General features: G+C 37.3%; 1 protein-coding gene across 3 annotated transcripts; it reads left to right on the forward strand.

The window, feature by feature from the left end:
• The first annotated feature begins 744 nt into the window (after window positions 1-744).
• Window positions 745-21,512, forward strand: LOC113574218 (serine/threonine-protein kinase 3/4-like). Of its 3 annotated transcripts, XR_003410296.2 has the most exons (12): window positions 745-1,002; window positions 2,799-2,879; window positions 6,009-6,137; window positions 6,487-6,601; window positions 6,916-7,080; window positions 7,301-7,468; window positions 8,008-8,145; window positions 8,547-8,675; window positions 9,143-9,326; window positions 16,188-16,315; window positions 18,739-18,970; window positions 19,104-21,512. XR_003410296.2 is itself a non-coding variant. In XM_027004985.2 (11 exons), exons 1-11 carry the CDS (start codon window positions 956-958, stop codon window positions 18,895-18,897), a joined length of 1,443 nt encoding a protein of 480 aa, XP_026860786.1. In that variant the 5' UTR covers window positions 745-955; the 3' UTR covers window positions 18,898-21,512. The 3 variants fall into 3 exon arrangements, 2 of the variants coding, with proteins under 2 accessions (XP_026860786.1, XP_026860787.1); XM_027004985.2 differs by having other exon boundaries at window positions 18,739-21,512; XM_027004986.2 differs by lacking the exons at window positions 18,739-18,970; window positions 19,104-21,512 and having other exon boundaries at window positions 15,065-16,275.
• The last annotated feature ends 1,134 nt before the right edge of the window (window positions 21,513-22,646 follow it).

A 22,646-nucleotide genomic window follows, 5' to 3' on the forward strand; every position in this document is an offset into this window, starting at 1 on the left:
CAAACAAAAAAAACATTAGCTTGGATTCCAAAAGAGCTCAGCAGTCATGTCTCCAGGTTGAAGCGCTTACTCTAAACATTAGATAGTCAAAGTAAAAAAAAATCATGTCAATTAAGGAGCTCTTTATTAGTTTCAGGAAAGATAACTTATTTAATCTTATACATTTAGCAACTGAAACTAAAGGAGCATCATAACTTGCACAATTTGAATATTGTTGATGTCAACATCAACGCACTAATGAAGCATATTTCATAATCATAATCAAGAATTGCTTATATCAGACCATGTACAGCAACAACACTGTGTTAAATATTCAAATATTCAAATACTCAAATAGTCAAATATTCATAGTCATATTTGACTATGAATGTTTAGTTACTGTGGTATGAACTGCAGTCTAATTTAATCAATTTTAATAGCCTAGAGGTCCAGTTACAGTATATCAGTTTGTAGTTGCATGTGTATTGCCAATGGGTGCTAAGAACATTTATTTCACGGTGGATTAATTGTTTAGTCCCACTTTTTAATTCTTAGTTCACAATTATTTGCAGTGTATAGAAACACTGTTAAATAAGGAAGCATTTATGATAATTGTGTAAGCAGATAAGAGTGGATAATTCAACTGATCTAAAAAAAAAAAAAATCCGAGTCTAGTGTAATGAACGAAATGTTTCTAATATGCATCTGAGGGGAATTTGTTCGAGGCATCTGGCAACTTTGTTTCTCGCGCAGACATTACGGAACTCAACACGGGTAGACTGGTGTGGAAATAGGACGTTTCATAAATACCAATGATTGAAGTTACACTTTTCATCATTTAGGAAACATCAGAACATTATTTGGTCGGTATCGGCGTATGTAACTATCTTGGAGACCGCATACAGTTAGCCAGCTAGTAAGTTTTTAGATAAAGTTAGATTCAAATGTCGCTCCTTAGCTGGATAGCCAACAAGTCATGATGGAGAAAAAGGACCAGGTACAGCTAAGGAACAACCCTCGCAGGTAATATTCCCTTACGTGTAATAATATAGCTAGAATATAAATTGACGGTAAATTATTCTTTAGTCTGAAAAGTGTTAACTAGATAGCTAGCTAACAATACATTTAGTTAGCTAAACATTAAAAAAACTACAACGCAAGTCGCTTGTCCATAAATGTCTGCTAGCTCGCTGAGCTAACCTAGCTAGGTTAGTTAGCGTTAAGATGATAGATGGCTATCTCCAGTTAACTCCGCTAGCTAGCTATTAGCTAACCTAGCTACAAATAATTATGTAGTCAACTACGTTCAGTATTTATGTGGTAAACAGATTATTGAAAATAATTTAATCTATTGACGATGTTACTCGCAGATTTCTATGACGCATTGAAATGTCGAAATTCACTCTACAGTCTTTCCTGAGAAAGTTAGCTAGCTAGCTTGTTAGTTAGATAGCTAAATATTTAGCATACTATTTCCCGCACTATCGTAGCTGTCTAGCTAGCCTAAATCTGCTTGCTTATCTTTTTATGATTTTCTTAGTAATTCATACTCAGAAAAGACACATACATGAAATATTTAAAATCTGCCATATTTTGAGGGCACATTACACCCCTTGCTAACTAACTAATATCACAAACCAACTGACTGTCTTCCCGTATTTTTTAGGGGTTACTATTTTTAATTTGAGGAGCTAACGTTAGCTAGCTGGGTTATCTTACTTGCTATATTTCGTCTAATGTTTTAAGGAGGGTAAAGTTTTAGGTCAAAGTATGATAACTAGCTAGTATGTACACAGACAAGTTGATAAACTGCTAACCTAGATGACCTTGATAAAAGACCGTAACCAAACAGTCTACGAGAGGATGCTGTTTTACTGAAAAATTCCGTTTTTTTTTTTAAATTGTAGTTTAGGAGCGATTTCTTGCCATGTTAACCACAGGTATAAAGCGTAGTAGGCCACACATGAGTACAAATTTTGTAATAAATATCCCAATCCAACTAATCGAACGTACAAATGTACTGTTTACGTTTTCTATGTGGTTAAATATGGAATAGACCCGTAGATGTGTTTCACTAGTCTTTAACTAGTATATTGGTAAACGTTGTAAGTAATATGATTGATATCAGAATTACATGGGTAATTAATGTTTATACAGAACAAATATGGGACAGATTTGCCATTGCTTGAACAATAAATATCTACAAAATAACAAGGATAGACCATGTCTTGCAAAACAAATTCAGAGATCCAATAAAATGTTTCAAAAATATTTGTCCCTGCCATCATAATTCGTTTTAAAGTTGTTGTTGTTTTTTTGTTTTTTTTTATCTGATGTAGTTACCAAGACTTATTCAGTAAATCACTAAAACATATGTCACCTTAGAACATCGTAGTGATTTGGTATGAATGGCTGTTTTGGCATTTTTCTCTTTTGCAGTGCTTGATTATGGTTTATGGAGCATTCCATCCTAAATAATCCAGAATCCACACTGTGATGGTGTGAGTAAGAGGGAAAATAAAATGAGTAGACTAGATAGAGTAGCTAAAGTTGTTAAATACTTGTTTAGGGCCCTTTTAAAATATACTTTTACAGTCCAACATTGAGAAAGGCCTCATTACCTCATTACATATTTATTACCAATGGCTAGGATCAAATTTTACTTTCTATGTCAGGCTCAGAGCTTTATTTCTTGTGATTATCAAATGCATTCTAAACAATAATTGCATTGTGGTGCAAGAAAGTGCTGCCTCATACTGATGTTTACATATATTTTTATTTGCTCAGTTTCTGTTACTGTGTTGTTTTTTTCTCCTTAGGCAATTAAAGAAGCTTAGTGAGGATAGTTTGACCAAGCAGCCGGAAGAAGTGTTTGATGTTTTGGAGAAACTGGGAGAGGGGTGAGTCCTGTATATGGCATATTAACCCATATAATTACAGTTTTTTCATCTCTGTAAATTCATGATTTTTGCTCCTTGAACAGCCACAAGATACAGAGTATGCCTTAAAATGTTTTGGAAAAGTTGGTGAAAATCCAAGTTTTGTTCTTGGTTACAGTTGTGACTGGTGGGAAACTACAGAATCAAAGTTGCCTCAGTTTAAATCATACACAATCATATAGCTATCAAGCAAGAATTAAGAAGAAATATGTTCATTTGTATTATGTACTAACTACCAAATAGCCAGATATAAATGTTTGCCATTTTTGTCATAAACTTAATTTTATTTGTCTCATTTGGGTGCATAAACAGAATTGTAATCTATGCAAATTATATGTTTGTAATGAGGCACCGAGCTATCCCACCAGTCACAGTTGTGACTGTTAACATTTTTTTTTACATCTCCTGTGAGCATGACATAAATGTGACAATATAATGTTATTAAAATATCAAAAGTTGACCCCTTGAAGTTTTAGTTTTCTAGAGCTCAGATGTAAAAAAGTCTTTGTTCTTAGATGCATGCTTGAAATAAATAGCTTTGTTCATGTGACTATGTATATAACTTGCATAAAAATGCTCACATCAATTCAAGACAAACTATAAATTAATGCATATTTTGCCTTTCAGTAAAATGCACAAAAACAGATTTTTTTGAGCTTCACAAAATCCTGGGCTGGATCTGGGCAGGCCACTTTAAATGCCTTGATGAGATACTTTGCTACTCGGTTAGGAAACTGACAATGTCAACTCAAATAGCTGTTGCCCTTGAGTTCAGTAATCTTGATGAATCTGTCCTTAAAGTCTGAAATGACATTGTGGAGATTGTTGGACTCTTTCTATTTCCACATGTGACAGAATAAGGCAATGGATCCCTGTCACATCTCTGCAGTTATTTGATTCACTGGATAAAATAACCATGTTTGTATTTGAAGCATGCTTTTCCTTACTCAAATTCCATTGTAGTGTGATGGTATGACCAGGCATTATAGTAGCCTCGAAATGGAGACTGCTCATGTAACAACTAAAAGGCTATGACAAAGTGCATGATATCAGTAAAAGGTCTGCTATATATAGCTTGTAGTCCACCGTGAAATAAATACGTCTGGAGGGTTTATTCTTCCTGTTATTGAACTATTTAGTTTATTTTGAACATGTTTGGAGAAATAGATAATTTTCATTTCACATTCAGTATTTCCTAAAAACAACATAAGGTAATTCCCCATGGAAGAATCAAAAATGGAGGGGAACTTTCTGTAGCCAGAATCAAATATATAGCATCCGAGTGCTAAACAGTTTTTGTATAAGATACAGATTCCTAAATTGTGTGTGTGTGTGTGGGTGGACACCAGCTAACAAGAATGACCACATCAGATGTTGAGAAACAGGAAGTGAAAGAGCAGAATTGTGTTCACTGTAATGTTGATGCTGTATCTACTAGCTGTTTAACATTATGCATAACAGATTACATTTGGGGCGGAGAAAATCTTGATTGTTGAAAAGCTGTTTAATCGCACTGCAAACAACACCATCACCAGTAGTAGGGTGTTCTGGTGTTCTTTCTGTTGCCATTGTGGTCATTCTGTTTTCATTATTGTTGTCATTCAATAAAGCACCTGTGGTAAATGTAATTGTCACAGGCGAAGAACATGCAGAAACAAGGAGGAAGCAAAGAGGAAGAGTATCCAACTGAAGAGTTTAGTGAAATAAAGGAAAACAAAATTTGACATAAGTGCACTAATGAGAACAAAAGAAGCCAATGTAACATTCAGATCCCGACAACAGTCATGAAAACAAAAAGCGTTTATAAAAGGCTCAACATAATTGCATAATCCACAGGTTGTGTGGAGAATGATGCACTACACACATCACCTGAGTGGGGCGTGGTGAGAAATCATAACAAATTTATGTGCGACACAAGATGGAGCATAAACAAATGCCACATGCAGTGCCACCACTGCATAACGGTCTACTGGTGGGGAGGAAACCATTACAGTAATGTTATGGTACATGTTACAGATATGGCTGTGTATTGCCAGTAACTTTGATACGATATGTAGCCTATAATGATATGGGCATTACGATATGTTCCTAAAAGATGGTTATACAATTTTTTAAAGGTGAATGTTACCAAAGTACTATTATTATTTATAATAAATTGATAACAACAAATAGCTTCTAAGCTCCCACTAACAAGAAAGGATTTAATTTTGAATATTATTAGAACTCAAATGTTGAAATAATTGAAATAATAACCCCCCACCCCCAAGGTGCTACCATCCTTAAGTTCACACTGGGTAAAGAATATAAATGCTTAAAAATATCGATATAGCTGTGCATGTATTGATTCACATATTGGTAAGAGTCTATTTATGGTGTATTTCCAGACCAACATATTGTACACAGAACTAGTCACAGAAATGTGAAGCAGTATTTCTATTGTGATTAAAATACAACTGGATATACCTCTGGATTAGTTTACCCAATATATTTTAAATGCTCCTGTCTCGCCGAACTTGAAACTTAAGACTGAAGGAGTGGTGTCAGCTGTCAGACATCATCAAGGTGATTACACACCTTCTTGATATCACAAAAATGTTCTGGCTCATTTAAGAGATATCTGTGTCTCTGAGATCCTTGCTGAGTCTGTCCACTGCGAACACTGTCCTTATTGTGATTCTGAATGGTTCCTTTGAGAGTATTCATATTAAATAAGTAGTACCAAGTGACCATATTTTTGTTTTGTTTTTTCACTGTTGTGGGTAATTGTTTGTCTAAATACAATGTTTGTTTTTTTTAGAAGCATTGAAGCTTTGCTCTTGTTATAGAGAGGCATTGGTGCTACTTGCTTCTCATGTCCCAGTTCACTTCATTAGGCTCTTAAAGAGTTTGGTGACTGTTGAAGCAGTGCGAATTCTAATCTGGGCAGATTATGGCCCTACCTGAGTGTTCAGCAAAATTTCACTTGGATGGCTAGACATGTTGCTTAAAGAAACTTAAACTTACAGCACATGGTGGTACAACAATTTTTGGATGCTGTTTTGGTCTGTCACTTACCTGAAAGACAATTATTGATATCTGTGCACTTTGCAGGTCTTATGGCAGTGTGTTCAAGGCCCATTTTAAAGAGACAGGAGAGATTGTGGCCATTAAGCAGGTTCCTGTGGAGTCAGACCTGCAAGAGATCATTAAAGAGATCTCTATTATGCAGCAATGCAACAGGTTTGTCTGTTTCTCGCTCTGTGTTTTTTCACTGACAGTCAAGATGCCTTGCATCATTCCACCATTCATTTATTCATTATGTTTTCTGGATGTTATACTTTAGATGTTTGTAATCATTAAAGCCAATGTCAATGGCAACAAGTGTATTATGGTCTCTGATTAGTTTGTTCTGTACTTTTTGCAGATGTGATGTACAGTCATTTTTGTTCCCTCACCTGTTTGCCTTATAACTAATTTATTATTGGTCTTCACTTTGTTGCATTTCTTTTTATTTGCCAGAAAGTAATTGCTTAGGTTTGCTGTAATTCACAAAACTGGTCCATGACTGTTTTCTCCTCTTTTGCTCCAGTCCACATGTTGTGAAGTATTATGGCAGTTACTTTAAGAACAGTGACCTGTGGATTGTAATGGAATATTGTGCAGCTGGTTCTGTGTCTGACATTATCAGACAACGCAACAAAACGGTGAAAAAAAATCTCCCTTTTCCCTAAAGCTTCCAGTTTAAAAAATTTAAATCTGTATTTCATCTGCTGGAAAAAGTGAAATAATGATGACTTAGAAAATGCTGTGCATTATATAAGCTCTGTGTTTAATAGCTATTTACCTGTATATGCTGTAGGCAGTACTCCTAATTATTTACTTTAGCTTTCCCCTCATTTATCTGATAAAGTGACTGCATAAAGTGAGAGCAAAGACACAAGGTTCATGGTTCCAGTGGTCAGTGATCAACACAAATAATTTGTCATGGTGTTTCTCAATGTTTTTGTGCACATTACAGTTAATAGAGGATGAAATAGCTGCTATACTACAATCCACTCTGAAAGGACTGGAGTATCTGCACTTCATGAGGAAGATTCACAGAGACATCAAAGCTGGAAACATTCTGCTGAACTCAGAGGGACAAGCTAAACTGGCTGACTTTGGTGTTGCAGGACAGCTGACTGTAAGGGGAAACACTCATTTTATGCACAGCAAATTTTGTTGACACAATTTGTGTACCTCTGTACAACTTGCATATCATAGAAAACAGTTCTAGTTAAAAAAAAAATCTTATAATCCTGAGTTGATTTAAGTGATGGAATGCAAATTTTGCTTGAGGAAATTTAGAGACAATTAGAATAAAATGACCTCCCCATCACCTCATTTCCCTCTGCTCCTATTAGGACACGATGGCAAAACGGAACACAGTCATAGGCACACCCTTCTGGATGGCCCCAGAGGTGATTCAGGAGATTGGCTATAACTGCGTAGCAGATATCTGGTCTCTGGGTATTACTGCGATAGAGATGGCTGAAGGGAAACCACCATATGCAGACATACATCCTATGAGGGTAAGACGGTAAATGATCCCCTCTCTCTCTTTCTCTCTCTCTCTCTCTCTCTCTCTCTCTCTCTCTCTCTCTCTCTCTCTCTCTCTCTCTCTCTCTCTTTCTATATATATATATATATATAAAAAACTGTTGTGTAGTTTTGCTTTTGTAGTTGTCATCTTTGCAAATTCATAGTGTGGCCAAAGTGCTACTGACTTGTTTTCTAAACTGACCTAAAATAAATTTACATCGTTAGATCTCCATAGTTACACGTAGTAGTAGTAATAATAATAATTGTAATAATAATATGTTGAATTTTTTTAATACTTCACTTAAAAGACTAAAGTTCATTTTACAGAAGGAATGCACAATAAAAAAAGCTGCATAATCACTACAAACCAAAGACAGTAAAGAAAAATAAACAAGAACTACTATATGTTTTTAGTTGTTGTCTTGTTTCAAAGTGCTCCTCATTGAAAATAATGTGTTTATTTGAGTGTAGCGACCATTTCATTCTTATTAATCATATATGTCTTTTCCTGTGTTCTTGCTAAAACTAGGCAATATTCATGATTCCTACAAATCCTCCACCAACCTTTCGGAACCCTGACCAGTGGTCAGAACCTTTCAGGGACTTTGTCTCACAGTGCCTGGTGAAAAACCCTGAGAACAGAGCAGCAGCCACACAGCTCCTACAGGCATGTCTGTTGGTTTCTCCCTGTTCTTTCTGTCTTGCTCACTCCCTGTGATTCACTGTCATTCTATGCCTGTCCTCTTTGGGTACAGTAATATTTTTAATATACATTCTTTCAGTTTTTCCTGTAATAATATTGCAGTTATTGACACGGGGGATAGGCATACTCGGGTATAATGAGGGTGGCTAAGAGCTGTTGTGTGAAGTTTTGGATGTTTTCCGGTATAAAGTCAGCTCACATTTTTTTACTATCATGTCTCTATTACTGGACTGCAGTCTGTGGCTTCAGTGCAGCCTCATTAGAACACAGACCACATGTGGTTAACACTGGAGCCCTGCTCCCAGCTCTAGGACTTGCATATTGATACTGACATTCAGCGTGTTTATCCATGTTTCCCTGTTTAGCACCCATTTATAAAGGGTGTGAAGCCCAACAGTGTCCTGAGAACACTGATTACGGAAGCTATGGAATTCAAACTGAAAAAACAGGAGGCTCAGCATAGAGAGCAGGATGCCGAGGATGAAGATAACTCGGTACGTCACTGTAACAGGTCGACAGAAGACTGTTATCTGAAAGTTTGGTCTTTTTTAAGAGTTGGTAGTCCCAGCAGCTGGCCGTTGGAATAGTGCCAAGAGAAACAAAACGGGCATGGCACGAATAATGTCCCTTGATGTTGGAGGGTATGCCGAATGAATGGCTGTTCCTTTAATCCCTTTGATTCTCTCCCTATGTGATTTAGTATTTAGGGAACACAAGGGCAATGCTTAAGGACCCTATGGAAGGGAATGCTACTTCAGTGTATTAACATTATAGTGCAGTACTGCATTATTGTTGTTTTACTTTTTTTCAACCCTAATTTAGGCATTTAAGTGAATATAAATAATATTAAGTTAATATTTGTGTAATTAATTTTGTTATTGTTTTATTTGAAAATTCGAATTCACCTCTAGTTAATCCACAGACAATTCCTGAGTCTTTTGTACAATTACTGTGGTAATAGGATGACGATGAAGTGGATCGGGGTACAATGGTGAGGGCTGGAGCTTCTGACATGGGAACCGTCCGTGCAGCTGGTTCCCTGGGCAGCACACCAGGAACTATGATCGAGCATGATGGCACAATGGAGTTGCAGCTCGGCACCATGGTTATAAATTCAGACGATGAGGATCCAGGCACCATGAAACGTGAGTGTGTGCACGCACACACACACACACACACACACACACACACACTTCTTTATCTGCAACAACCGTAGAATGTCCTCATGCTAAAGGTGGGAGGCTGTGACCTACCTCCATGGAGTTGGCAGAATGTTACAAGCTTAAAAAGTTGTATTGTGGAAAAGAAAGCATCTAAAAAGAGTACTCTTCAAGAATTGGCAGGATTGCCTGCTAAATGTAATTTATACAAACATGCATTTCTAAACCCTTGATTGAACCTTTAAAGCTGTAATAAATAGTCCATGTGCTGTAATGGGATTAAAAATTGTTTTTGTCTTGATGATTTGGGTAAATGCAGGATGTCTTGTGTCCTAATGTTGGACCCAGTTTGCTGTTTCTTTAGCATTATTGCCTAAAGCCAAACGGTATTGCATCCCCTGTATTTGCAGCTGCATCAGCCCCTTTGGATATAGAGATTTTTTTGAGAATATATTATTTATTAATTATTTCTAGTTAATGTATGTCCATAATAAAGATAAGTTAAGAGTAATCAATAATCTGATGAGTTAAATGGTAAATGGTATAGTACAGCATAAAAAGATAAATAGCAAGTTGGGCTGAGGACTGAGTACTAATAACACTGACCTGTTTACCTGGTTTACATGGTTTTTACCAGGTAAATTAAAATTGCAGTGCCTCCAGTTTAGCTCGCTGCCTCATGTTAGGTTTCCACTGACGGTTTATGAGGTTGCAGTCACCAAAGTTGAGAAGCTGGAGAGGATTCTGAATATGGGTATAAGGAAGTGGCTGGGGGTGCAATGGTGTTTAAGTAGTGCAGCATGGTATGGGTGAGGGGTGCTATGTTCGGTTGAGTAATTTAAATGTGCTAAGGTCAGTCACAAGATTATTTTATTAGGGTCTAATGTTGTAGTGACAAATCTGCTGAGCTGGTCTCAAATGCAGGATGAAAGTGGAATTTATGAGTGGTGGTGAAGTTAGTCAAGAGCACTTTGGAGCACAGGGAGTTGGTCAGTCAGTTTCAAAGTGGAAGGGCTGGGCTTAGGTCAAGTGATTCGTGGAAAGTGTTTAATAAGGTCACGTTGCCAGAAAGAAGGTGGATGATTGCTAGTTTCATTCATGAAAAGGAAGAAAAAGCACAGCGTGCAACAGTAGCATCACAAAGAAAACGAGGACAGTGGTTTCATTGGACAGTTTAGAGACGTGGACAATATTGTATAGAGTTGTGGGCGATGGATGTGAGTTTTTTGCTTGCGGTGACTTTCAGTGTCCTTCCAACTCCACAAAACTTTGGACAGTGGGTAGCTGAAGATCCTTGTAAATTATATGGGGGATTGGGATCGCTGAAGAATCATTTTTTAAAGGTTAGTTTGTCGCAGGCACAATATGTGTGAAGGCATAATCGAATGCTTGGCTCTTTAGCATGTTTATTCGATAATAAGTGCATAGAAGTTAACTATAGTACTGATTTGAATAGATAGATTAAGTTTGTTGGGTTGAAGCATGAGACTGGAAATTGGTAGTGGATGTAGGATACAAAAACTTACAGGTACCACAGTGTATTGCTTTAACTACACTGAGGCTGGCTATGGTGTTTTTCTCTGAAAGTAAGGGGATTGTTTATTTTATAGACTTAAGAATTTCGGGATGTGGTTGATGATGATTTTGAAAGGAAGAAGATGAAGTACGCAGACTTGGTGGCTGAGGTGAGAGAACATAGGTAGTAGGTTTATATTAGGCCAGTAGAGATAAATGCTAGTGGATTTGTAGCGAATTCTGCCACGTCTTTGCTTGTGGAATTTAGTTTTAGAGGCTGTAACCTAAGGGGAGCAGTAAAGGAATTATCAAGTAGCTGAAAGAGCTAGTTAGTGGTTGTGGATGAGGAGAGCACAGACTGGTTAGAGAAATGCATTATACAGATGAAATAGCTGAGGTGTTCATTGTTTCAGGTACATGGAGGACTGGGCAAATGAGAATATTGTGTGTAATGCCGTTATCATGTCTAATATAGTAGATCCAGATGGAACCGATGGCACTGAGCATGTATCAATAGTGCCAGTGAAGCTTTCTATTGCATTAGTCATGGGGGAGTTCAGTATGGGTCTGCTGAGTTGGTGAATGCTTAGTGGCATAGTAGGTAAAATCCATATGGATTTGGCAGCACTGAGTATGCATAAAGAATGCCAGTGAGGTTGGTTGTGGCCTGGGGAGGCCATTGTGGGTTTTGTGGGTTAGGAAGTGAATGGCTGTGTGTGGGCAAAGCAGTGGGTAAATCCAAGCTGCATTCAAAAGCCTAGGCCGTGTTTCTCAGACGCTGCATCATGGAATGATGTTGTAAAGTGAAGGGGCCTAGAAATGCAGCCTGCGTTCTGCGCGATGAAGCCTCCAGAGTAGAGTTCATTTTAAAATGCAATTTCTTTTTCACATACTTGAATTCAGCTTCATTACCTTTTAAAGTGTGAAATGGATGATAAAATATATGGTAGAATGCTTTAATTAATTTTAATCAAAAGTATATAGCTATATATAGGCGCATCTCAATAAATTAAAATATCATCGAAAAGTTAATTTGTCAGTAAATTCAAAAAGTTAATAATTACAAAAAGTATTATATAGATTCATTACACACAGAGTGATCTATTTCAAGCATTTATTTATTTTAATGTTGGTGATTATGGCCTACAGCCAATGAAAACCCAAAAATCAGTATCTCAGAAAATTAAAATATTGTGAAAAAGTTCAAAATTGTAGACTCATGGTGTCGCACTCTAATCAGCTAATCAATACAAAACACCTGCAAAGGTTTTCTAAGCCTTTAAATGGTCCCTCAGTCTGGCTCAGTAGGCTACACAATCATGGGGAAGACTGCTGACTTGACAGTTGTCAAGCTGGCTGTTCACAGAGTGCTGTATCCAAGCATATAAATGGAAAGTTGAGTGGAAGGAAAAAGTGTGGTAGAAAAAAAGTGCACAAACAACAGGGATAACCACAGCCTTGAAAGGATTGTCTAGAAAAGGTGATACAAGAATTTCGGGGAGATATTCACAAGGAGTGGACTGCTGCTGGAGTCAGTGCTTCAATAGCGACCACACACAGATGTTTCCAGGACATGGCCTACAACTGTTGCATTCCTTCTGTCAAGCCACTCATGACCCAGGTACAACGTCAGAAGCATCTTACCTGGGCCAAGGAGTAAAAGAATTGGACTGTAGCTCAGTGGTCCAAAGTCCTGTTTTCAGATGACAGTAAATGTTGCATTTCTTTTGGAAATCAAGGTCCCAGAGTCTGGAGGAAGAGTGGAGAGGCACACAATCCAAGCTGCTTGAGGTCTAGTGTGAAGTTTCCACAATCAGTGTTGGTTTGGGGAACCATGTCATCTGCTGGTGTTGCTCCACTGTGTTATATCAAGTCCAAAGTAAGCGCAGCCATCTACCAGGACATTTTAGAACACTTCATGCTTCCCTCTGCTGACAAGCTTTATGGAGATGCGGATTTCATTTTCCAGCAACTGACAAAAGTACCAATACCTGGTTTAATAACCACAGTATCACTGTGTTTAATTGATCAGCAAACTCACCTGACCTAAACCCCATAGAGAATCTATGGGATATTGTCAAGAGGAAGATGAGACACCTGACCCAACAATGCAGATGAGCTGAAGGCTGCTATCAAAGCAACCTGGGCTTCCATAACACCTCAACAGTGCCACAGGCTGATCGCCTCCATGCCGCGCCACATTGATGCAGTCATTCATGCAAAAGGAGCCCCGACCAAGTATTGAGTGCTTATATTGTACATACTTTTCAGTAGGCCAACATTTTATGTATTAAAAATAATTTATTGAATTGCTCTTATATAATATTCTAATTTTCTGAGATGCTGACTTTTGGGTTTTCATTGGCCGTAGGCCATAATCATCAACATTAAAAGAAATAAACACTTGAAATAGATCACTCTGTGTGTAATGAATCTATATAATATACTAGTTTCAAATTTTTGAATTAAATTACTGAAATAAATGAGCTTTTCGATGATATTCTAATTTATTGAGATGCACCTATATATGTAGTTTATCATACCACATAAGCTTTTTTGGCTTATTAGCTAGCTACTATACCAAATGCTAACCAAGCTACCATACATTTTACTTATTGGTAGTTTGTTAATCCCAATAAACATTTTAGGTTGAAGTTCTACATGCTCCATTTTCTCTCAAAAGATCCCTCCTATGTTTCCTGCTGCAATTGCAAGAGGCGTGACCTTTCTGGTGATGTTACACAGCGTTGTTAGACTGCTCCATATGTGTGACCAATAGGCTACTAAGAAGGAGTCTTCATGGGACAGTCCTACCAAGTACCCGCTCTACCTCGGGTGCTGCCTAGGCTTTGGAACGCAGCTATAGGGATTGTGATTGTTGTTGGTGTATTGGATTTTTGTGCATAAAGCCTATCTGGAACTGGTGGCACGGAGCATCCATTGATACTGTCAGTGAGACTGTGTACTGTCTTAGTCATCAGTGAGGACAACGTGTGTTTACGTCTGATGAGATGTTTGCGTTGGTTTAAAAGTGATCTTAGGCGGAGTTGGGGCTTGAATACTAGACCTCATTGTTCAACCTTGTGAAGGTGTTGTGCACCCTCCCCAGGACTTGAACCCAGGGCTGACTGGTGGAAAATGTGAACTCTGACCACCGGACCAAAGAGCCAGCTCTCTGGCATAGCAGCCAGAGCACCCATTTAACCTTCCTAAGTGATGGTCTCCCTCACACCATCCTCCTCTTCTGAGGGTGACAGTCCCTGTCACAATGCCTTTACCTCTGGAGAGTGTCCCCTGGGCATGACACTGTGTCCCTCAGTGCACAATTGCCCTTTCCATCAGGGCCATGCTCATGGCCCTCAACAGGGAGTCCTCACATTGAGCTATACCATCCCCTCACAGCAGGGGTGGGAGGTAAACATGAGCTCTGACCACCGGACCAAAGAGCCTGCTCTCTGGCATAGCAGCCAGAGCACCCATTTAACCTTCCTAAGTGACTGTCTCCGTCATAGTGGCTCTAACCCAAAGGCAGACTTTTGACCAAAGGCCAACCTTTGAAGCTCATGGTATACCATAGTAATACAGTGGCATCAGTTCTTAAACTGTAGACTGTAGTTTTATCCCTGTTGGCCATCTCAAGCACTTAAAATGTGCTTTCTCCTGTTTCAGTATAGACACCTTGCTGTCTGTAAAATGAACCCGATCAATCAGCCTTGGAAAGTAAACCTGCACTCTCCCGCTCCACTCTAATGGAAATATATTTGATTTGTATAGATCTGTACCAAGAGCGTCACCTCTAACATTTATGCAAGAATGTGTGGTCTGGATTGGTCTACATACTTCAAGAATAACATCAAATCTAAATCTGTCATAAAATCTGAGGCTCTTGGCTATAGATGAGTATCTGGACACTTTGTTACAGTCACAGTACTGCATTGGAAATTAAATTACTATTTCTGTACACTAGCAAATCAGTCAATCAGCCATGCTTTAGGTAGCAATTAACATTAGCATGGTTAGTACATTAGCAATTGTATTATACATTTACAAATGAGAGCCGTCTAATATTGCCAGTGCACAGCATTAAACCCACCAACCATTAGGCTGTCGTGTACAGATGTAAGACTTTTTGCATGAGAAGGTTCAAATAATTATAAAGTATATACTGTGGAATGGGAAACTCTTCTAATGTGATGTTGTGATTGTAGCTGAGAGGTATGCGACTATGAATTTCCAATCAGCAATATGGCCTGAGGAAACAGCCACAACTGTGGGAAAAGGCCTTGTATTCAGATAAGTAAAGCATAAGTAAAGTGGGATTTATTCCTTGTTTCTTTTACTGTCCTTGCATGTAAGCATTGCACGGCTTACCTAAATTCCTCAATAAATCCATTCTAAATTGAGATGTCATCACAAAACTTGTGGTGCCTCATGAGCCTACCTGCTAGTGAAGAGTCTAACATTTCCAGGATCTGATCACTGAGCTTGGTGCACCTGCAGGTGAGTGGTGTTGGGGTGACTGAATTTCTGACTGCATAAGTGTCACAGCTTGGTGATGCGTAGGTAGCATTGCTCTTGAGTGCCAGGAAGGTTTAGTCTTTTATATATTTTGCCATCCCCAAAAACATGTAAGTGCAAATATACATCAGGCTTATAAGCTGTTAGGAGTGTAAGAAGTACTAGGAGCTTGTAAAAGCTCCTCGTTAAAAAGCAGGAGTTTATGTTCAGGGCTTTCCACTCATGTCAAAAGACATAAAGACTACATTTTGCTGATTTTGACCATCACCGGTTATTTTCCCATTCGTATGTGTTGCTGTTGTAAAAAGGTCAAAGTTAGCAGGTGCTATGTTATTCTGTACCTTGGTTCACATATTCTGTATGGAGTACTGAAGAGCAGGGGGAAGACGATACTGAAATAACTGAATAATTAAACAGCCTGAATAAATGATAAGCTAAGGTTCTTTGTTCAGTGGGTGGCTTGGAGGGCTGTGGTATCATGACACGGTCAAAAATACACACAAGGATATGTTGAGGAAAAAAAGCATAGTCATTGCTGGTTAGGAGCATTTATACAAATGATGGATCAGGCTGGAAGCCTGACTGTAAATTGTCATATTGTTTCTTCCTGTCATGCTTTAAAATCTCTATTTAAAAAAGTGCTAAAAGACTTGTACTGCAGTTTTTTCTCCTTTTTTTCAGAATTCAGCAGACTGGTAGATCAGCTTTAATACCTGCTTGAAAATATTGCTTTATGATATAAAGTCTATTCTTCTCAGTATGTTTGCAAAGCTAAGCAATGTATGTGTGTGTATATGTTCTGTTTGCTTCTAGACCATGAGGAAACAGTACATCAAGCTAAGCCATCGTTCCTTGAGTATTTTGAACAGAAAGAGAAGGAAGCCATCAAAAACAGTGACAATGACAGTCGTAAATTGCCTGCAGAAGAGAACATAGACACAGTAAGTAACATTTATTGATTTGTTGACCAATATCTTATTTAATTATTTTTATTATATAACACATATATAGATAGAATTGGGATGTTTGCTACAAGTGATTGTGTTTTAGGAGTTTGTAGTGGTTGGAAAGGTGTGGATGGTGACATAAATGCAACAGAATGACTGGACCTAAAATTCTAGCTACAGCACAGGCCTTTTGCTAGATTGCATCATAAGAGGCATTTAAAGTCTGTAATTGCACAGTGACAGAATTTGTTGTTTTGGTACTGGCACATTTGGATTTGAAATTGAAGGGCACCTTTAATTTGATAGTTTATGTTGCATGAGCTCAGTTCAATGAACTTTTGATAGGTTACAGACAGATTTATTTATTATTAGTCTGACTAGTTCATCTGCCTTTGGATTATTATTTATGAAAAGGGGATTTGAATTCTATATGAATCTTCATGAATCAGTCACCTGAAAATATATGTTTTTGGTTTGCTTGAAGTACATCAAATCTCATTTTGAATTGTAGAAGATATTAACATTGATACTTGGTGGCAGATTATTGTATGTCCAGAAAGCATCAATGTGCCCATAGAAATTAGATTTTATGTTGACAAAGACAAATTAATCAAATATGAGTATTTCAGTTTGATTTATGTCTGTTCGTCTGAGTGGTACTATAGCACAATGCTTTGCACATTTTAAGATTTTCATCTTCTTTATTGTTGAGCTGCTTCCAGAGCTTGGAGTCAATTGTGTTCACATCCCTGAACCCAAGGTAGTGGCTAGTTGCATTAAATAATTTCTTGTGGGACTAAGGCTTTGGTTGAGAGCTGGAGTAGATATCTACATAATGCATGAGTGCACAGCATAGGAGTAGTCTTGGAAAATGAGTCTTGTCCACAAGTGGACAGATTTATTTATTTTCTTTTTCCCATTTCCAATGTAAGGAATAAGTCCATGGTCCATGACTATTGCTGATGGTGTTTTTAGACTCAGATCTACTGTGGAAACTGTTCCAAGAATTTTCTTGGCCTGGCTTGTGAATGCATTTGATTGTATATGTGTATGTCAGCCTTTGTGTTTACTTCAGTGTAGTTGTCCTAGAGAAAACATCACTTTGCTAGACACCAAGGCCTCTTGTCAATTGTACTTTCTAAGAATCGTTATTTTTCTGGAGGTTACATGATAAGTTGCCTCAGTGCCTCACTCTGCCCTTTCAGTCTAGTTAATTTACCTGATATTAATTTCTATTGCCTGTCATAATGTCTGGCAGTTAGGAGAGTGAGTCCCTCGTCAGTTAAATCTCCAGTTAGCCTTTCCAGAAATACCCAAGCCTTCTCTTAGAATGTATGGGGGGAAACCTAGCTTTTTAAATTACATTTTGTTAATTTCAGGATTCATATCCCTGTGATCTAAGATTACTTACAACATTCTGTATTTATTGATATTGCCGTTGTATACTTTAGACGTCCTGATTCATCAGCACTTAATGTGTTTGTGAGATCTCAATTAACTGTGAGGTCTTAGAATGGACACCACGCTTTACCACAAGTAGTACAATATGCATGGTGTCACATGTGGTGCAGGAAATGGGTTTGTTCTTATCTCTGTCTTAACTAAGGTCATTTCAAACTGCCAAAACCGTCTTGGGAATATGTTAATATTCCAAACCTTTTTGTTGAATGTAGTGTCCAGCAAAATAACTGTCATGTTCACCCTGTCTAAACATGATCAAAAGACCACTTTCAGCTCATGGCCTGAATGTTGCGACATTTTTGCTATAACATTTCTCCTACCTGAATTAAGATACTGTGCTTCACAGGATTTGACACATACAAGGTAAATAGAAAATGTTGATGTACAAAGAGCTGTTTTACTATTTGATGGACCCTATATTTAAGACTTGGATCCCTTTTTATATATTGTCTTGAATATCATGTTTTATCTGAGTAAACAAATAGAAAATCCAAACCAGCTGAGTTTTTTGGTCTCGAGTCTCTAATGTTAGGTTCAAAATAAATGCCGTTACTTAGCACAGAGTTGAGTTGTGTGACACGCTGGTTCTAGTGAACTTTTTCCTTTGAAAAGAGAAGACGCCACAATAGCAGTTACCATAGTTCCTCTAATATGACACACCGTTAGTCTGAAGCCCACTCTCCTAGGCAGAAAGATCATTTGGAATGGAGATGCTCTTGATATTTTTATCCTATTGATTGGTGCAATAGATAGTGGCAGAATGCTCATAAAGGCCACTAGAAAATCTTTTGGGAGGTCTTGTACAGGAAATGTATTGCATGCCCCTGTACGGTTAAGCTTTGGTTTCAATTACTACTGAAGTACTGTGTGTTCACGTAATTGTAAAATATTTTCCACTTTCATATTATTGAATAATTCATTACATTATGGTACTTTGCTGTAATTTATCCATCCAGATGCGTTCCTGGAGTGTGGAGGAATTGAGGAGACGTCTGGCTTCTCTGGACCCTCAGATGGAGCAGGAAATTGAGGAGATCCACCAGCGCTACCAGGCCAAACGCCAGCCCATTCTTGATGCTATTGAGGCCAAGAAGCGTCGACAGCAAAACTTCTGAGTCATTCTTGAACTGGCCGGAGGAGGCATTAACGATTCCAGTTTGCTTATGATACTGTCAGTTACCTATGAAGGTACTTCTGAAAGTTCACCGAACCACTCGTTGCTACCCTGCGATTTCTTTTAGCTTAATTTATCCACTTATTGCTGAATTTATTTGTTTATTTTTTAATCTTAATGCTGTATTTCCACTGCTGTTGGTACTAGACGGGTGGTACAAGTGGACTCAGAAAAAACAGGTAACAAGATTTTCTGTGATACACTGTAGCCTTTATGTTTACAGCTTTTTCACGTTGCCCATTTTTTGTCTTTTAGAAACATTACTTTGGTTACTTTGGCATGCATGTGTGTTTTGCCAACTGTTTAGTATGAAGATTACTTAATGATGAATCTGCCATCTATAGGTTTAATGCAATAGCATTACTCGTAAAGCGTAGGTGGTATTTAAATTATTTGGATATTCTAAATGTTGGAATTTTCTAAAGCAGGGGTCTTCATCTGTGGGTTCAAGTCTACAGAGAGGGTATAACTATGCATCTTAGTTCAAATGCTAATCTAACCTGCTTAAAGATATCTCCTTTAAATTGTTTGTAGGAGCAATGTAATTTTCCAGTGATTCTACACATTATGATGCCGCCATACTGTACTAAGTTCTGTGCTAAATCTATTTTAAACATGGCTGCCTCCATGTGGGAGACCTGTTCAATTGAGTATGAACTGGTTCATTTTATTCATCTTATGGGAATTGCACTTTATATATATAAAAAAAAAAATTCATAAATATTGTTTGCTACTGTTTGGTGATAAAAATGACATATTGCTCCTTTAAAAATGACCGTCATCTGTTCAAGAGTTGGAATGTCAAGCTGCCTTCTTGTCCACTGTTGTTTAAAGATATCACATTATTTCACTTCAACACATTATACGTGTTGGCATAACACCAGCACAGATTATTTACAATATTAGACCACTGAAACAAAGCCTGGACTGTGTTTGGTAAGATGTCCTTTTGTATTAGATTTTTTACAATTTTTACTGCCTGTGCATTCGATAAGGTATGGCATCTTTTTTTTTTTTTTTTCCTTCTTTTTTGTCTGGGTAATAACTGTACCGCCTCTTACTTGAGGGACCAATTTCAGGGGTTCTGTCATTTTTTCTAGAGAATTTCTAGAGGCGCTAGGGTTCATAAATGTTTGGTGATAAATAGTTCTGCAGTGAATTAATTGGCCATAACCACAGCTAAATGCTTAACTAGATATTTAGCAGATGCTGCAGGGGCATGTTTGCAGGATGACAAGTATGGGGAGCCATTGGAACCCACACCATTACTCAAATCCACAGTAACATTGTTGTGACTAGATGTCTCTGAGGGGCTCAAGACCTCTCTTCTTGAGACTACATTCCATCTGATCAAGACCAAGAACTCACTTCTAATATGAAACTTGCACATTGTCTTCATAGATGGGACAAATTATACAACTTGTATGAACATATCCTCCATCCAGTATCTTGCAAGTACTTGTGCTTGTGACTACTCACTGGAAGTGAACAATCACTGGAAACAAAGGGCTCATCCACTATTGTCTGTCATGGCTACAAGTTCATGATTTTGGTCTGCAGTCTTTGCAATGAAAATATGAAATAGAAAAATGTCATTCTGTTTCAGAATCCTTGATAAACTGGTACAACTGTTCCATTCTTCCACATTTTCATACTAAAGTCTTTTTTACTTGTTCATGCTGGAATTCTATAGGTTGGTGATAAAAAAAAAAAAAACATTAAAAAAAAATGGTTTATTCTTTTATACATTGTAAGGTTTGAGGAAGCTATGACATTTTGTTTAGCTGTTTTAAATCTTATTTACAAATACATATAATGTCTGTTTTCTAGCAGGAGTTTGCATGAAAGTGCAAATTAGACTCAGGTTTGATTGACTCAGGATATTTTTCTATGGTATAAGTAACTCTTAACTACTGATTTGTGACATATTCAAAAGATATATGTATTTAAATTGCATTTTTAAACATCTAATCGTATAACCCATATTAAATTCGACTCGGTGACTTGCCCCGTAAAAACACTGGAACTTCATACGACATGGCCACAAAGCAATATATGGCCAGTAGTTTGCCGTAGTATGGTAGGAGTGCTAAGAACCGTGCGGATAGGTTCTTGACATACCTTCCGTAGAGGTAAATACAAAAAAAAAGATTTGCTGGGTGTAACCATGCATGTATACATGCTTTTTTTTCTTCTTTTTTTTCTTTGCATGAATACCTAAATGACTTATCCAGGGTTATTTTTATTTGTATGTTTGTTTTGTTCTCCTTTTTTGAGCCTGTTACCACATGTAGTTAAGTGACTTTTGATGACTTTTTCATAAGCGGGTTTGTTTTTAAATCTTTACAATTGTATTGAATATATCTTTGTTTCTTACATACAATGTGAATAAAAAAACAATGCTGGTACATGTCATCTGTACTGACGTTGGTCCAGAGAAAGGGTTTTGTAATATCTGTGCCTTAAATTATGCAAAATCTATTTGCAAATGTATTAAATGTGTGAGGGTTTTTTTTAAGTGTGAATAATAAACCAGATTCTTGATCAACACTGTCATTTGATCCTCGGAATTTTAAGGAGTGCTTTTATATGTATGTTAACCTAAGCAGCAGAAATGCCCTCTAAGAAGATGAATCATGCTACTTTTACATGATCATGATATATTCTGATATAATCAGGCCTTGATTTTACAAAACATGAGTAGAACTACTGATGAGGAGTAGAGAGTATTTCCTTGTTCCTCATCATGTCAAATAATAGAGGACAATTTCAGTTCTAGAGCAACATTCTGCCAAGACATGCTCATTTTACCCTAAATATGGATGAAAGTAGAGTCCTGAGTAATACAGTAACAGAGGAGACCCTTGATTTGACATTTTATGCCAAAATGGCTCTTAAAAATATAATTTTTTAAGTAACAAAAGGGAATCAAGTAATTTTTCAAATTCTTTATTTCATACTTAGCATTTTCATAAATCTTTGCATATGATATTGTGGATAAACACTGAAATTGCTTATTTTATATCATAGTATCTTCCCATGATAAATTTCATCTAACTTGGTTTTACATTAGCTAACACATCCTTCTAAGTCATATTGTGTTAAAACCTTGGAGCCATGAGAACAAATGCCAGACTAATGTACAAAAAGATATATATCAACATATACATAATTCTTTTTATATAGCAAGATAAATCACTGTTGAATTTCAAGAATGTCTTTGTTACCTACAAGTTTCAAGAACTTAATCTGTGCAATTAGAAATACTTCACATTATCAATAGAGGTGAGAGCACTAACTAATGCACTATATTTTTAAGATGTAGCCTGTCAGGGTAAAAATTACATAGTTGGTTTTCAGCCATCTTTTAGAAATGTGGTTCTGAAAGGTTGGCATAGAGCAACACTAAATGCAAACTCTAAACCAGGAGTTCAAATATGTTTGCCAAATACATCTGTGCCAACACTGGAAAGGCACAAATCAGGTCATGGGTTTAAAGAAAGGTTTTTAAGGCCATCCCTTAAAACTCTGCCAAATTAATTATTTAATCCAAGTGATATGCTATCATGTAACCACTGACTTTAGCCTAGTTAAGAGGCCACTAATAATAACTTTTCAGGGGTGACCTCAAGGCCTCATTATGGGCTGAATAATTAGGTAGCTGTCTATACCTCAACTACAGGCTTTCAG

The sequence above is a fragment of the Electrophorus electricus genome, chromosome 3 (genome assembly GCF_013358815.1).
Source record: "Electrophorus electricus isolate fEleEle1 chromosome 3, fEleEle1.pri, whole genome shotgun sequence".
In the NCBI taxonomy this organism is placed as follows: Eukaryota; Metazoa; Chordata; class Actinopteri; order Gymnotiformes; family Gymnotidae; genus Electrophorus; species Electrophorus electricus.